The sequence below is a fragment of the Toxotes jaculatrix genome, chromosome 4, assembly GCF_017976425.1.
Source record: "Toxotes jaculatrix isolate fToxJac2 chromosome 4, fToxJac2.pri, whole genome shotgun sequence".
NCBI classification, from domain to species: domain Eukaryota; kingdom Metazoa; phylum Chordata; class Actinopteri; family Toxotidae; genus Toxotes; species Toxotes jaculatrix.
Window position 1 is genome coordinate 18443201 of NC_054397.1, and position 18278 is coordinate 18461478.

The 18278-nt window shown below is 41.2% G+C and overlaps 1 protein-coding gene across 1 annotated transcript in view; it reads left to right on the forward strand.

The window, feature by feature from the left end:
• Nucleotides 1-6754, forward strand: part of LOC121180766 (zeta-sarcoglycan) — a 141393-nt gene extending 134639 nt beyond the window's left edge. The window contains exon 7 of the mRNA XM_041036410.1: nt 6548-6754. Within this exon, the coding sequence (XP_040892344.1) occupies nt 6548-6754 (207 nt within the window). The remainder of the gene's footprint in view (nt 1-6547) is intronic.
• The last annotated feature ends 11524 nt before the right edge of the window (nt 6755-18278 follow it).

Here is an 18278-nt window from a genome sequence, read left to right on the forward strand (position 1 = left end):
GTGTGTTGGTGAATTTGTACTGCTATTGTCCTTTCAACCTCTGTCACACCTCTCTCCCTCCACTTCTCAACTCCTCCCTCCTCAGTCAGAGACTTTAAAGTTGACACTGTCTACTCCACTTTGGTTACGGGTCAGTTCTTCTGCAAGCCCTTGAGTTTGTGCAAAATTTTGACTGGGCCTGACAGGCCCCCCCAAAAAAAGGAGTCTGATAACATGAGCAACACAGGCTGCGTTCAAGCAGTCATAAGAAACTCACCCACTCACCCGAATGTGGTTTCACCCTGTTTGAGATTGTGACTGTCACTTTAAGAGCATTATATTTTTTGGAAGGAGGCAGTCATACTAGCCATTGAGATTTTCCCCACTGAGTTAGGCAGCACTGTTGGATATTGCTTCCACACACGCACATAAAATCGATCAATAAATAAATTACATTTCCAAGAGGAATGTAGTTATGAAGTGGAATGGACTGTGTTTATTTTTGAACATACGAGTTAAGAGCCATTTACCTTTTGATCAGACAGATAAGGTGCATAAGGTAACAGACACAAGTTGAAAAAAATAATGTGAGTTCAGTCAGGCTTGAATCCACTTGCTTGATTGCTTTTTTTTTTGTTTCTTTTTAAACAATAACTGGGAAAAGACATGGACACACCTAATGAAAGCTGAGACAGTTCCGTTATAATAGCATCCCTTCGTTTGACATCAAATAGTACAATTTGACTCCAGTTTATATGGGTATACGAGAGCAAGCACTGGCGGAACATTTTTGACACATACTAACACACGACATTGTCATACAGTCGTTCCACAGATCCAGGTCCAAGAGGATATCCATGAATGTGTCGAGAAAGCTTCACCTAAACAATATATTTGGTGTCTGTAACTAAAGAAATATGATCACAAAGCTTAGTAAAATTAGATATAAGCATTACATGTGTTACAGCAAAACCTCCTGCCAAAGATTAAACTGCAACATAAAATTGAACTTTACTTTTTCACCTGCATTTTATCCGTCATACTGATCTTTCTTCCTCTCTTGTCCATCCCAGACACCCTAAACCCTCTCCTCCTCCTCCTCCTCCCATTCTCCACCCAAATACGTTTATACACTGCTTTCTCCCCCTAAACAACCCCACACACCTCTCAAAGACACTTTAACCCTCTTATCTCCTCTGCTGTCTTTCCCCCTTCATTCCGGGAAAAGCTCATCCTTTCGTCATCTCCTTCCCCCTCCTCTCTCGCGGCTCATTCGCCTCCCACCCTCTTTCGCCCGTTCCTCAGCTGTGCCAAAGGAAATCATCCATGAAAAATGTTTTGACCCTCCATAATTGCTGCTTCCCGCATGTTTCCCATCTCCTTGACGCCAGAGCCACGTGCTTGCTAAACTGATGTCGGAGAGAAATGGGCTTAGACATACACACACATTCATACTGTATGCACACGCCCAGCCACCCACGCAGACGGTACATTTATGGAAATTGCACAAGGGACACATTCATATAAGACACAGAAAGGAAAAGACATTTCCTCATCACACATAGTATGTATGCAGGGAGTCTGTGATAGTTTGAGTAGTTGTAGTTTATAGTGTTTTTATACTATTTTATATAATAGTGTTCCTATTATTTTGTCCACCCCCTGTGGCTTTGTAAATGTACATGGACACTTTTTTCCTTTTATCCACATTTATATTTATATAACAGATCAAAAATGGAGGCAGGCACACACACTCGTGTCAAATGAAAATCAACAAAATGGTTTTTAGGATTTCACTTTACATAAAAGAAATTTACTTTCCTCCCTTTTTTCTTTTTCGTTTCTTTTTTCCTTTTTTTCCCCTTTTTTCCCTTCCCTTTTCCCTTTTTTGCCTTTCAAAAACCTTATGATCAAATGTATGGTCTCGTAAGGCTGCAAATGCTGCTCTATTTCCTAGTTTCTCTAAAATAGACAGGTGATCAATATCTCATAAATGTACGTCAGCAGTCCAGTCCACACACGGATGTTTGGGGCTCTGCCTTCCTCAAAACCAGCGTGTGTGAAAACCAGGTTTCTAGTATCAGTGAATATTTTCATAATTATCCTTATTAATTAAATGATTTATAAAGTCTGTGTTGTTATGGCTTTGATCAATGATTAAGGCGTTGAGTTGAGTTCAGTGTAATCACTGATAGACAACTGCATAACATTCACACGCTGAAGCCTAAAAACATCCATGTGGATAGTAGACTGCTGCTAATGATTTAATAAATAGAAGCATGAAAAGTGTTCACCCTATATGAGAATTCAGTGGATTTCTGCTCCAGACTGGTAGTACCATAAAAGTTTTTTGGAGACCTAATATAAAGGCATCAGTAGAGCCTCTTCACCCCTTTGTTTTGCTTATACAGTTTAGAGCTATAGGAGAGCAGACATGTATCAATATAAGCATACAAATACATACACAAACAATTCAGGCATGTCACCGAATGCACGTAGAAACAATGCACTTGTTTATACTAAGTACTCCTTCATACCTGTTCATAAAGGCTGCCGTATTCACACACATGTCCTTACTCACTCAAACACACACATTCGTGTGTACAGACCCTCACATACTGCTAACAACAGGCCGACCTAATACTTACAGACACTTTCATTTGGGATGAATGTCAGCGCTAATCCGACCTTAAGCTACAACAAATGACTTCCACTCCCCTTCCTCTACTTCCCTTCTCGCTTTCCATCCATCCGTCTATCTGTCCATCCACTGCTTCTCCTCTACTGTCCTTATTACCTGCTACCTAGCATCCATCCATTTCCATCTCACGATTTTCCATCGGCCTTCCTCTCACCTCATTTCTATCGATCTCTCCCTCACTTCTTCCCTTCTCCATAAGCTCATAATTTCTTCCTACTAATCGTCATTTCTTCTTTCCAGTCTCATAAACCCAGTCTCCCTCCCTTCTTGCTTGTCTCTCCATCCATCCCTCCTCTTCCTCCATCTTTAGTATGTTTTCTTCCCTCCTTCTTCTGTTCCATTTCCTTCAGTTTGTTGCCATGATGTTTCCAGTGTAATGGAAGAGAAACCAGTAATTTCATTGGCATTTTCTCATATGAGCACATACGCACACATCTCTCCACATTCTCCCATCCGATTGCCATGCCCAAGTTCATTTTAGGTTTTCGTTGCTATGGCAAGCAGGCTGTTGGAATTAGATTTGGGTAATGTTGCCAACCGTGACTGAGTCCTTTCCTCTGTAAGGCTATAACTGAGCCCTGGCAGCTTTTATTGGGGAGCCAAAGGGAAGATGACAGGTGTGCACCAGGGACCTGTTAAAGGGATACCTTGACATTTGGAGCTGTAGTGTGGTATTTTCCTTTGCCCGGCACACAGGGAGAGAGACGTGCACGTATTCGTTTTTCACTAGCTCTTAAAGCGTCTTATTGTCATTGTTACTGTGTCTCATTAAAACCATTGGGAATGGCAGGCTAATAAGATGGCTGTACGCCGTAGCTTCAGTGAGATTCTCTGTGCTGCCTCTGTTTTTTTTGTTTTTTTTTTTTGTGGAGAGGTGGGGGGAACAACTGAAGTACCAACACAAAAACCTTTTTGAATCATGTGTAGAAACAGGACTATTATGTAGATAATACATTTTATCTACAAAAGAAAGTAGCTTGTTCTTGCATCGACAACTTATCAGTGAACAGCTCCAAAACCAGTATAACAATCTTATAGGGACTTACCTTCTTGCCCTGAACACCTCAGCTGTAGGAAATGTGGACTCCTTAGATAAACCTTAAGCTTACGTCAACCATTTCTTCATCCTGCTGAAACACACCATCTGTCAGTCCATTTGATTAAAATACACAAATGATCTGAACACAAGGTGACCTCACGCACTGTATCGCTCACCACCAACAAAAACTACGTAAAGTGCCTTTAAATAAAAAGATGATTTAAATAATATATATTTCTTTAGGGGAGGTTGGGTGATTTCAGTGCTGCATATCTTGTTTGATGACATGAATCCCATCTGGGCGGCATGTGTGGACACCAAATTTCAAAAATAGCTGTGCAAGTCAACGTACCTTTAATCTGAGTAAAACAGGTGTGGATTGGACCTTTTTTTTTCGTAATTCCCATTAATCAGCCAATGAATTTTTCAACTAAATGTCAAACCAGAAACCCTTGAAAGTAATAATACATGAGACCTTGTAAAAATAAATAAATAAATCAATAAATAAAATAAACAACAACAACAGCAAAAATAAGTTAGAGTATCTCACTGAGTGAAGGCCTCTGGGCTATTAGGGATGACCTGCTCTGGTTACCTGCCGACCTATCTCCAGGTTAATGGATAATAGATAATAGACTGCTTTCAGCTATATTTAAAGGCAACATGAGCAACACCTCTGCTCTGCTCTATCAAGCAGAGAGTTTGTGTGTGTGGGTGTGGGTGTGTGTGTGTGGGTGTGTGTGTGTGTGTGGCCACTGTATGTGTGGATGTTGTTTATACAGATCGAGATGTGCCCCGTCAGCCAATGTGAAATCATTAGTTATACTAATTGGTTCCTCACTGTTGGGGTATCTGAATCCCTCATTGCTCTTTTCTCATTTTTTCTTCCATTTATCTTATCCTCCTCTCTTTATACCCTCCCATATTCTTCCAGCCACTTCTGATTTGACATTTTCTCTCTGTCATCCTTCTCTCATCCTTTCATCTGACTCCCTCTAACCCCCCCCCCCCCCACTCCTCTTCCTCTTTTCCCTCTGTATTTTTGCACTCATAGCTTTTTCCATACACATTTTCACATCCCCTCTCCTCATTTCTAAAATGAAGAGCATGAATAGTGGGGATACAGATGTCTGCTGAGATTATCGTCCAGCCTTGGGTTGTGTGAGTATATGTGAGAGGGAGAGAAAAGCAAGAGAGCAGAGTTTCCTTGAACACTGAAGAGTAAATAAAAAAGCAGGCGAAGCAGTCAGTAGAAACGAAGATTGTATATTCAATCTTGGTTTCTTGATTCTCATTTGAAACTCAACTTGTAACAGTCTGAAGTTGAGAGGAGTGGGCTGAGGGAATGCAGGGAGAGGTGAGGGCCAGGAGGGATGGAGGCCACTGTGGAGGCTGGAAATGGTGGGGGGGGGGGGGGGGGGGATTGCAAGTGAGACGGAAAGAGAAGTACAGGTCTTTGAAGAACAAGAATATCACTTCTGTCTCTCAGAGTCTCTGTCTATATTATCTTTCCTCTTCTCTCAATCACTGACAGTTGTCTCAATGTTTGAAAGTACTTCAGTGTAATTTTACTTTGCTCTCTTTCCTCTCTGGAGCAGATGTACTATGTCAGGCTCTGCTTCTTTCAAATTTGCCCAAATAGGAGCCATGGGTCCACACTGACCACCTGCTTCACCCAATCTCTGTGTATTGTGTATCCAACCAGCTACGGGTTAACTACCCAGTGCCCTGCCATTTTGGCCAGGTCTCTGCAACTAATGATTACTTTCATTTTCATTTGAACTGCAGAAATTTTTCATTATAATTTCATTATAATTTCACACAAGCCAGTGTGACATCTTGCAATGTCTTTTTTTGTCTGACCAACACTCCATGAAAATGTAGCTGTAATGAAGAGTGTAGCTCTTCATGTGTTCTTCAGTGAGTGACCTTTTGTCATTGTTTTTTTGTGCATTGCAAGTGTTTACTCTCAGTGTTTTAAGAAGAGCTTTACTGGGCACATGATCAGTCAAATCCATTAGCCTCTATCAAAAATCAAACCCCTTGACCAACCCTCTGACCCAAGCTAACTGAAAGTCCTCCAAGTCCCTTGAATGTTTACCTCCACTGGAAATCATTTGACAAAACCTGTTTGCAAGTTTTATCCAATATTTTGACACCAAGTCTGCAGTCGTGCATTAAAGTCCAACACTGCAAAAAAAGACCAAAGAGATAACTTTACTTGTCTGTCCAGATAAACTAAAGAAATGTGTTTTCTTAACACTAATAAGCTGCTTGATTTTATCTTGAGGATAATGTCTTCGTCTTGCCTTTTTCTTAGATATAGCCACATGTTTCTAGGAAATTATCCAAAAGGAGTGATCTCTTTGGAAAAATTTTTATTTGTTTGGAGGAAAACATGATAATTTAAAATGGTATTAGCTGGTGTAAAACTTGGCTTTGTTTGCTGTTTTTTTTCCTTTGTGTCTCCCTTTCCCTGTCTCTTCATCTTCCCCTTACTCCTCTCCCACTGATTCCCTTGCTTTTCTCTTCACCTATCTTGCCCTCTGCCTCCTTCACTCCAACTCTGCCTCTTCATCAAAAGAGACTTGTTCTAAATAGAAATCCCCCCTTTGTCTCAGTAGATGTTTCTTGATGACAACCCTAGTCGACCATATAGTCACATCCCCTATGTCAATGTGTGAACTCAGTCCCCTACAGCTGTAACATCAGCTTCTATATTTTCATGTTTTATGAATAATTTTGTTCTGTTATTGTGTTTCTTTTGTTCTTCATTGTTACCCATTAATACTCATGTTTTCTAAACCATCTCTCTTTCATGTTCACAGATCTTTCTAGACGCCAACACCATCAGGCTGGGCAACATTCCCCTTGGCAGTGCTGTGGACCCCCTGGAGGGGGCGCCTCCAGGTACCACCTACACTAAACAGACTGTGTACGAGCTGTGTGCCTGCGCTAATGGAAAGCTCTACCTGTCCCCTGCTGAGAGAGGCTCTACCTGCCAAACCACTAGTAACTTTTGTCTCTGGAGCTGAAAGTATGAGGTTGACTGCACCCGGGACATATGGACTATTAGAGTTTGAAGCTAATGCTAGCCAGCAGACTGAATCATCGTGGATTATGGCTTGGTGGGAAGTTAATGCCAGCTAACAAACCGAATCAACATGGGTTGAAGCATGGCAAGAAGTTCATGTCCATTAACCAACTGAATAATATGGATTACGGCTTAGCAGAAAGCTGTTGATTGCTAACAGACCAAATCAACATGGACTGTGGTTTGGTGTGAAGCTAATGCCAGCTAAAGGACCGAATCAACACGGACTAGAGCTTGGTGAAAAGCCAGCTCACCGACCAGATTAATATGGATTGGTCAGTAGCTAATGCTAGTCAAGATGACGGATGACTTGGCAGAAAGAAAAAGCCAACAAGGTTGGCTTGTGTGCTAAGACCACTCATGGACATGGATGGCCAGTCTCACTCCAGGACTCTCGTTGGCTGTCTTTTCCATTGTTGAATTCCTGCCATGATGGTTTCTGAAAGTCACAAGGATTACACTTGGGAGTGGCCTGAGAACAGCAAACTCTCCAACAAACAAAGAGAATTGTGTGTTTGACCAAAATGTCCTGGAAAACTTGCCCCTGCTTTTGTTCTGATAGACAGATGCAATGGACTGCAAACTCGCCAGCAGGGATATGGTCAACGACTGGGTTTATCTATCAGTTGGCTAACAGACATCAGTGAGGACTTTGGTTTAGCCCTGCAGGTAGCTAACAGATAAATCAGATAATGGTTTAGTCTAGTGGGAAGCTAAGGCTAGCTAATGGACCAATCTATACCAGAAAGGCCTTCCCCCTCCTCCCCCCTAGTCTTTCAACCCAAATGTTGAAGTTTGACCCTTCCACATTAATCTGCACCTGATAGTGACTATGTTCTCTGACCCCTCTTTTCATAGGAAAACTAATGCAAATAATTGTGCTTCAGCCTTGCATTCACCAGCTTGTTCCCTCATACATTTTCTAATTTTTGCTTCAAATTTTCTTTTAGTCCTCTTCTTTCTTTCTTTCTCTCTTTCACATTGAATATTTTACTTATTATCTCTTTATATCATGGTCATTTTTCCTTTCAATGTCTCTGTAATGCTTTATCTTTCCATGTTTAGCTGCTCTTCCCCTTTATCTTCTGTTATTTCTCTAATTATTTTTTTCTGTGAATGCACTTACTGGCACTGGACTGGTAAAGAAAATGCCGTTCTCTCTATCCACTTTCTTCCACCGGTCTGGTTAAAAAAAAAAAAAAACACAAAAGAAAAAAAACACAAAACATTGAAATGTGCTTTTTTCCACTGGACAAGTTAAAACATTTTTTAGAAACCATCCCAGAAGTACCAGGTTTTTACCCCACACCCTCTGTTCCCACATCTTTTGGCTTCCACAGTACAGAAGCAAATGGAATATTTAAAAAAAAAGAGCAAAGTGAGTCATAAGTCTTAGGTTAAATTAAGGCTCAGGTGGGTGCTAAGGCAGACAGACCATTTTGCAATGTGGGGCCAAACCTCCAATCAGGCAGAGGCTGCAGTCAGGCAGTGGCCAGACCAATTTCAGTCCTGTTATGGGGTATTATACATCTTCATCCTGTGTTCCTTGTCTGTCAGACTTTTTTTTTCCACTCATTTTGCATGAATTTTCTGCTCTTCTTGCCATGTGTTACACTTCCTCTCAGTCATGTCTCTTTTTCTGTCATTGAAACACATTTCTGCTTTTGCTTCCATGCTCCTTTTTGTTCCCTCTTCTGCTTGACTTTACTTCTTCACTCTTCACTCAGTTTTCTTTCCAGCAGTTAAATTTAAAAATTTTTCTCATGTTATGCTTCATCTTTTAACCACTTGGCACATGATCTTGTTGTTTCCATGTCTTTTTTGCTATGTCCTCACTTTATGATCTCCTCTGGACATCACGAACTCAAATGTTAGGAAGATTGTCCCTCCACTCTTACATTATTCCCCCTTTCAAAAGTTCAGTAGCATAAGCATAAAAAGTCAAGAGGGTTCAAAAGATGATTTTGGAGGGTTTTTTTTATATGTCCATGCATCCATTTTTTTGCTGCTTATCAGGAATCGGGTTGCAGTGACAGTAGGTTAAACAAGGTACTCCAGACATCCTTCTCTCCCAGCAGTTTTTTCCAGCTGTTCCTGGGGGATCCCAAGGTGCTCCCAGTCCAGATAAGTAGTCTCTCCAGCATATTCTGGGTCTACCCAGGGTCCCTTGCCAGTGGGATATGGCTGGAAAACCTTCAGTGGAAGGTATCCCAGAGGCATCCTGATCAGATGGCCAAAGCACCTCAACTGGCTCCTTTCAATGCGAAAGAGCAGCATCTCTACTCTGAGCTTCCTCTGAATGTTTCAGCTCCTTAACTTGTCTATAAGGGTGAGGCCAGTCACCTTGCGGAGGAAAACTCATTTTACCTGCTCGTGTCAGGGATATCATTTTTTCGGTCACCACCAAAAGCTCATGACTATAGGTGAGGGTTGGAATTTAGATCAACTCATAAATCAAAAGCTTTGCATTCTGGCTCAACTCCCTCTTCACCGCAACAGTCTGGTACAGTGCCTGCATTAGTTCTGACGCTGCACCAATCCACCTGTCAATCTCATGCTTCGTTTTACCCTCATTCATGAACAGAACCCAGAAATGCTTCATATTCCTTCACTTGAGGCAGCAGTTCACTCTGAACTCAAAGAGAGCAATCCACCGTTTTCCAGCAGAAAACCATGGCCTCAAACATGGAGGTGTTGACTCTCATCCCAGCTGCTTCACAAATTGCAAACTGTTCCAGTGCACGCTGAAACAGTCCCAGTGCATGCTGTAGGTCATAGTTTGATGAAGCAAAAAGAACCACATCATCTGTAAAAGCAGAGAAGTGATTCTTAGTTCCCCAAACAGGACACTCTCCTCCCCCCTGGCTGCACCTTGAGATCCTGTCCATGAAAATCAGAAACAGGATCAGTGACAAGCCCCCCAGAGGGACATGTTTGTAAGCCTTCTGCAAGTCCACAAAACATAAAGTATGTAGAGCGGATGGACAAACTCCCATCACCACTCAAGTAGCCTTGGAAGAGTGAAGAGTTGGTCCTTCATCTGGGTTGGAATCTAAGGTTTGACTGTCAGTCTGAGTCTCCTTTCTAGCATCCTGGCATAAGTTTTCCAGGGAAGGCTGAACAGCGTGATTAAATAAAATAAATTACTCACAGTTAATTAAAGCATACTCTCCGGTCCACCTTTTTTATAAATATGGGAATCACCACCCCAGTCTGCCAGTCCACAGGCACTGTCTCCAACCTACATGCGACACTGAAAAGACGTGTCAGCCAAGACAGCCCAACAATGTCCAGAGCCTTCAGCATCTCAGAGCAAACCTCCTTCACATCTGGCACCTTGCTGCTGAGGAGCCTCTTGACTACCTCAGAGACTTCCGATATGAGTGAGGCTTCCCCACTATCTCTCACAAACTCTGCCTCCTCCTCAGACAACATGTTGATCGGGTTCAGGTGTTCCTCAAGACGTTCCACCGCCCAACGATATCCCCAGTTCTCCTCCATGCTGAACTTAATCCAGGCCTTGCTGTTCCTTCCTGAGTTGTTTGATGGTTTGCCAGAACCATCAGACGACTCAGGAAGTCCTTCTCCATTGCCTCCCCAAACTCCTAACACACCGGGGTTTTGCATCTGCAACCACCACAACCACAACCCCTCTTGCCTTTCGGTAACCCCCCGCCTTCAGGAGACCCCCAGGCCAATCATGCCCAAGAAGCCTCCTCCTTCAGCTTGATGGCATCCCTCATTGCTGCCGTCCACCAGCGGGTTCTCAGGTCGCCGCCATGAAAGGCAGATATGACCTTCTGACTGCAACTCTGAACAGCTGCCTCCACAATGGAGGCTTTGAACATGGCCCACTCGGGTTCCATGCCTCCAACCTCCCCCAGGATGGATGAGAAGTTCTTCTGGAGGTGGAAGTTGAAGAATTTGCTGACAGGGGCCTCAGATAGGTGTTCTCATCTCATCCTCACTTCATGTTTGTGTTTACCAGCTCTGTCCAGCGGTCAGATCTCACCTTGGATCCTACCACCACCCCTTGTCTTGGACCCCACCACCACCAAAACGACCAGGTGGTGAAAAGTTGACGGCTCTGCCTTCTCTTCACCCAAGTGTCCAAGACATACAACTGCAGATCTGATATTACCATCACATCATCGATCTTAGGCCTAGGATGTTCTGGTTCCAAGTACTCTTGTAAACCATCCTATGCTCGAACACTGTGTTTGTTATGGCCAATACATGACAAGCACAGAATTCCAATTACAAAACATCAGATCAGACCGGCCGTTCCTCCTAATCATGCCCCTTCAGTTTTTTTTCATTGTTGCCCACATGAGCATTGAAGTCCCTGATGAGGACTGTAGAGTCCCCAGGTAGTGCCCTTTCCTGGATCCCACCCAGACACACCAGAAGCAAACACACACACCTATACACACACACACACACAGTTTCCAAGTAAGATCACCGGGCACACACGCAAACCTCTCCACCAGGGTAAGGTGGTGATTTGGAAGCGTTTTTATATATTATATATACAGTCTCAATATGTCTCAGATGGGGGAATTGATGTGAATGGCCTCAAGCTGACTACCTTAGCGCCCAACCTCTACAACACCTAGAAATCATCGGAAATCAGCAAATTTGAGTGACAGAACTCCCCCTGGAGGAAATTATGGATGGATTTGATTGTATGTGTATGGACTCAGCTGGAGTAAGGCCCTGAGGCGTACTTTCTTTTTTAAAACAAAGCGATACACAGGTGCCTTTGCTGCTGTTGGTAAAAGCACATCACAGTCTGAAAGTTCACACTACCCACAGTGGACCATCTGCAAGTGTCTCTGGACAAACTATTTATCAGTCTACCTATCTATCTATTTAGTTTTCTGTCTTTTTCCTCCCTTTCTCTCCTGGTTTTGTAGAACTCAGTATATCCAGCTGAAAAAAAAGAACAATTCAATCCTGGTTTAAAGTTTAATTTTCTGATGTGTTCCCTTATGGTTTTATTCTTGATAATAAAAAAGCACAAATTATGCCATGTATATAACAATATCAATAAAATATAAAATAAAATAATATTGTTTTTAAAGAGAATCTCTGGAGTCTTCAGTGTTGTAAAAAGTTTAATTATTGCTTGTATTTTTCTAACTAGAGTCAGTTTATGTTAAATGTGTTCCTAAGAGAAATGAAAATGCTCCCATGATGATTACAACCTATAACCTATAACTCAATATGTTACTGACATGTCCACAGTATTTCACTACTGCATTTCATTTTTAATACTTTGTTGGCTTTAGAGGTGTACTTACCCAATGAGAATTTACAGGCAAAACATTCATGATGTCTAATAGATTTAACTTTTACTGAAACAATTGTTATTGCGTATACAAATCTGGATATCAATCCTGGGTCCCTGAACATCTTAGCAAATTCTTTCAAAGCATATTTGCTATTGCAAAATAGTAGTATAGAAACATAATATTCCAACATCCATTTCTGTGCTTCCTTAACATTATTATTACCCCCCGCCTTCCTTTTCTTGGAATCCTTTTGTCTTTTTTTGTCTGGTCTTGTGTACTTTTGATTGCTTCCTATACTGTTTCACAACTTGAACCTATGAAATGTACCAAACTATATCACACGTATCTCCTGCTCTATAAACACAAAGCAGCCACCAACAACTATCAAATACAATATGTTATCTCACATCTTTGATTTACATGGAGGAGGGGGTCGAGTAGTCAAAAATACTAGGGTCCTGCAACTCCCCTATAAAATTGTTCTTCATATAGCCCTTTTTTCTGATCAAGGTATTCTTAATAACAGGCTGCAACACAAGTAATTGTTATGTTGTTATTCTGGGTTGCAGCAGTCTTGAACTAATGGGAAAAAAACACAGAGATGATTCATCATGGCATACAGCCTCCTACCTTGTCTCGCTCTTTCTCTTTACTTGTGACTTTCGATATTCACTGTCTTCAACTCTTCAACAACAGTCAACAGTCATCAGACTTTTTCTTTTTTTTTTCTTGTCACTCTACCTTTTGATATTTTTTTTTATCTGCCACTAGTAACAATGTCATTACATTTATGCATTAATCATTAAAGTAATTACATTTTCTGTCAGTGAAAATTTTCCTTTTACTGGAGATCTCTGTGCTCAGCGCCTCTTCACACTTAATTTCACATCACTTCATTTTACAGTGTTTCAACTTATGTTTTTAAAGTTATAATACTGTGCCATTTGTGATCTCTTTATTCATTTCCAGGTGCAGCTATTGAAAACTTGTTGACGGTCTTTAATACACTGCAGCTGCACTTTGATTACACCTATAAAGATGAATTGATTGGAATCTTATTTTGTAACACTACGAGATGCAGTTTAGATAGCTTTTCACTTGGGCCACTTTGTGTTCCAACCACAAAAATGACCAGTTGTCTCATGTGATTCCCCATGTGCGCCATCCTTTGGGTGTGTCTTGTCTTTATGTGTGACACGCTCTGGGTGTGTCTATTCCTCCTGTCTGCAGGTGTCTTGAGTGGCTCACACCTGGGCTCTGGTGCAGAGTCTATTTAAGCCACTGCAATTGATTGCTCATCCTCTCCCTTTCTCTGTCCACAGGCACACCACATGTTTGGTTTGGTCTGATTATGTTGTTTTGAGTTCACCTTTTGCTTTTGTTTCACATCATTCAACACCTGCATACTCACACTCTTCACTCATGCACACCTTACACTACTGACTCCAGTAGTGTGTACATGGTGTTGTCTCCCTTTTTGTTGTGACCTTTTGAGCCAGGTCATGACAAATGGGGGCTCGTCCATTTAAGGTTATTTTGTAGTAGGATTTGTTTGTTGCCTTAGGAAGTGGACCTGGAGTGGTATGATTTTTTTTTTTTGTTTGTTTTGTTGGTTTTGGTCTAGCCATATGCTGGTTTTGGTTGTGATTTGTATTTTGGGCAGTTTGTGTGGATATTTTGATCTGTTGGCTTTGTGTTCATTGGGGGAGCTACACAATGTGCTTTCTGGCAGCCATTTTGTGTGATTTGTGTACTGATCAGGAAATTGGTGTCACCGTCTAGATACACTTTTGGACAGGGAATTCTCCAGCAGGCTGTGGGGCACTTTCCTTTAGGGATTGGGTCCATTTGTTTTGGGGGTTTTTTTTGGATATAGTGTGGTGAGAACGTGGCGAGAGCAGTTGTCTCGGGGGCACATCCGCTGCTGCAGGTAGGTCGCCAGTTCATGGTTGCTTTACCGGGCTGTCGGGCTGAGCCATTGCCTGCATGATTATTGCTGGCAATGCAGTGCGTAAATACCCACCACAAGTATCACACGAAGCCTAGGGTTGAGATTTAGCCAGTTTGGGGTAGGCAATGAGGGGAGGTATTCCTTGTCAAGAGGCTGGTATTTGCCTCAATGCAGCTTGACGGTGATTAGTAGTCCATAATAGTCTTGACTAAAAGTGACTTTTGTCTACTGACATGAATCAAAACCCTCTGAATATTTCTTGTAACAATACAGAACACAGAGAGAACTAATTGTATGCATGGACACTCTAATTTGCACATTCAATCTTGCAAATTTTGAAACCAATGAATTGGAAAATTGGATAAGAAACACTGCATCCATTTGTAATATCTTAAAGGTTTTTGCTGCATAATCCATAGAGAGCTCATCTATCACATTAGCTCAAACAAATGAGACTCAACTTCTTTTGTGAGTTGTAAACATGCACCCTAATTTCTTAGTTATATAGGTGGACAATAAAGTTGTAATGATTTATTAAGATGTGAGAACTTGGGCTTTTAAACCTCCTGAAGCAAAGCTTTTTTTTTTTTTGTACAGCCACTTGAGTAGCAGGATGGTTCGTAGTAAGGAGATAACTAGCAAAACTTCAACTACATGACAGAAAAAAATGGCTCATTAGCATACTGCTTACAGTATGCTCTGTATGACCATCGACATTTATGTTAAATGATTATTTTTAACATGAAGCATATTCTTTGTGAAGAACAGAAACACCATTTGCTATGTGAGATTACCTGAGGTTTAACAAAAATGGTGGAGATGGCATAAAAACAGTGGTAATGGTAAAAGCACAAGAAGAAACCTACACTAATCTCTACGCTTGTTTTACTAGAACATAATGGAGGAGTCACCATTATCATCTTCACATTTTCACATTTTTTTTAGTGAAATCTAGCAACATGAGCAAAAGGCTGGCTAAAATAAACAAATCTTGGCATATAACTAATCTGTAGCACACCATGGATAAAGCACTTCATTCAAAAATGGCTTATTTGAAAGCAAAATTAAACTGGATCTTCCTGATAAAAAAACAAAGAGTCCACATATTCACAATTAGCATTCTCACATTCACAGGTCTTCTGTAAAATGTTACAAATAATGTGGAAAATTTCACTAAATACTATCATCCGTCCAGGAGCACAAATAGACTTGTAGCAGGAGTCTGTACACCAACTGCAATGGGTTTCTAAGAAGACTCTGAACTCTGAACTGTCAGACAACATAATGAGCCAGCAACTGTTACAACAGCTTTCTCACAGATTGTGCTCTAGAACATTCTCTGCATTTCGTCAGAAAACAGCCTTAATTCCCAGGGATCCTTTGCAGTCATGGGGGGTAGCATTAATGAGAACTGCAGTACTATTCCCACTTGATCACTCATGTGAAGCTATGTTGTGATGTGCTCTGATGCAGACATTTAGTGAGTCAGTTTTTCTGTTAGGGCTGGACTGTTTGATTAGTGAGTTTGCTGTCATTGTTGGTGGTAGGAGCACAAGCAGGAGGCACCCAAGGAGGGCACACACTCAGGCAGGTTGGTGCAGTGAAGCTACTTAACTTAATAGAAAACTCAACAGAAAAAATGATGAAGACCAGGCTTACAGGCAAACGGGACAGTTTGGCAGGCAGGCAAGTAACAACAGTACAAGGACATCTGGGGTGCGGGTGGAGTGAGACAGGAGACTGAAGCAGAGTGGCTAACATAAACAGGACTGAAACAAGACTCTTGACAGTTTGTTATGTGTTTATTTATCAAAGCATGGTTGGTTGAGCATAATGTTAGGACTGGTACTGAAAGCGGTCTGGGTTTTCTGGTCATTCAGCAGTACTGGCATTTTTACCCTGTAAAGCAGATTTTCCAATCATGTTTCAAATCCGGGTGCCTCATGAAAACTAAATGCCCCGTTGTTCAGCTTGTTCTGGCTACAGAGTTGCCAAACCGTCATTGTAAAATGGACCTAAAAGAATTGGCAATGTGAAGTGAATTGAAAATAACGGTTTATGTCTGTTTGTTTTTCCTTTGATTTGACCCTTAAACAATCAATAATCAAGAACATGATTTTGGGAATGATGATTAAAACTGAAATACAATGTTCTGAGTGGTTTAAAATTCAGTTCTTGTCCATTTTCCATTTGCCAGGTAAAATTAGTGTTTATGAAATTGCATTGGCAGAGAAACAAGCTCTGATTGGCTGTTGAACACAAACAGTCAGTCTGTAGCTGCCTTGTCTGAATCACTTGGTCGCCAGCTTTTTCAGGAAAAAAAAATCGACACCCGGTGATTTGATTTGATTTTGCTGCCCTTCGTATGAACAATGTCTGGGAGAATATACAGTGCAAATGAAACATTGCTGATAAATAAATGTATTGTCCCTTTACTTGAATGACAGCATGACAGTGGTTGACTCATCATGTAGCATTGTCAAGTGAGAATTTTCTGTTTACGAATGCATAAACTGATGACTTCCCAAAATAATGCTGTTTACCCAAGTGAAGCACAGATTTTCTACTTAGTTTAATTATCCAGTGAGAAAAATGAAAATCTGAAATTTCAGTTCTGAAAATAAAATCTATTTGTTGTGGCTCCAGAGTGAAGTACAGTGGTCCAGGGGGAGTTCAGTGATGTGGAGAGGAAATAAAAGAAATGTCCTGATGATCTGTGTGATCTAGTACTGCAATCTCAGGATGTTTCTGTCTGACTCCTGTAGTTGTGTTGATGTGCAGTCTATAAAGTCAGAAACTGTGTGGGATATCTGTTTACAGCTTCTGCCTAAAAAAAAGAAAGAAAATACAGTTAACCAGCCATATTGCCAAATGAATGGGCAGAGCACGAATCAGGCACAAGTCATTCTCTTTGTTTCTTCCTTTTTTTCACTGCATCATCAGCCTGATAACAAAAAAGAATATGTTTATTCAGTGCATGCAGTGTTTAGTACTGTGGGGAAGCCCTTCAAAAAAGTTTTCCAAGTAAGTCAAATCCCAAGTATTGAATAGCAACTTAAAGTCTTCAGTTGTCAAACAAGTCTCGACACAGAAAAGATGGGGGTGCCAGTCAAGTAAATTTCAAGTCAAGTCAAGGTTATTTAACTGTAACAGAGAAAAAAAAGTAGGAAATCTCAAGAAAAGCTACAGGGGAGAGGTCCCTCTTGCAGGACAGACAGGCATGCAAGTTAAGGAAAGTCAAGTCAATGTTATTTATATAGTGCGGAATCTTAACAAGTTATCTCAAGGCAAGACTTTTCATATAGAGCAGGTTTAGACTGTACTCTTAATAATATTATCTACACAGACCCAACATTTTCCCCCAAGAGCAAGCACTTGGCAACAGTGGCAAGGAAAAACTGCCTTTTAACAGGTTGAAGCCTTGAACAGAACCCGGCTCATGGTGCGCAGCCGTCTGCCTTGGCCAGCTGGGTTTTTGGGAGGGGCTAGAAATATTCCGAAGACAATAACAGGACTAAGAAAAATAGTTACTGTGACTAATAATGGGGGCAGTAGGTGGCCCACAGCCGCAGATCCAATCTCTACAGCTCCGAGGGCAGATGAACCTGCAGAGAGTGACAGAAGAGAGACGAGAAAGGGGTTAGGGTCAGCATTAATGTGATATGAATGTGAACAGAAAGAGAGGGAGAGGAGAAGAGAGGAGCTCAGTGCATGATGGGAAGTCTAAGCCTATTGCAGCTTAACCAGGGGATGGTTCAAGAAAAGCATGAGCCAACCCAAAGTATAAGATTTATCAAAGAGGAAGGGTTTTAGCTTACTATTAAACATGGAGCTGATGGATGTTTCTCCAACTTTACTTTTGGAGACATACATGGAGCAGGAAGTAGATGTTGTACCTATATGGGTAGACTCCACAGAAATAATGATTGTAAAATGACGCCATGGTGAAAGAGAGTGTATGAAAAATACGGATCCATGAAAATGATCCTTCATGTTCTGAGAAAGTCAAAAGAGAAGTAAACTTTAGCTTAACTGAAATGAGGAAGTTAACATAACATAACACTATTGTAAACCAAATTAGTACACTTTAATGTTGAGAGTCAGATGTAAAACCATTGTTTGCTGTGTTTTTATAGTTGGTGGAGTGGTGGTGTCAGTGGCGGTTCTACATTAAATTACTCCCTGGGCACACTGAAAACACACTAGAGGAAATCTAATTA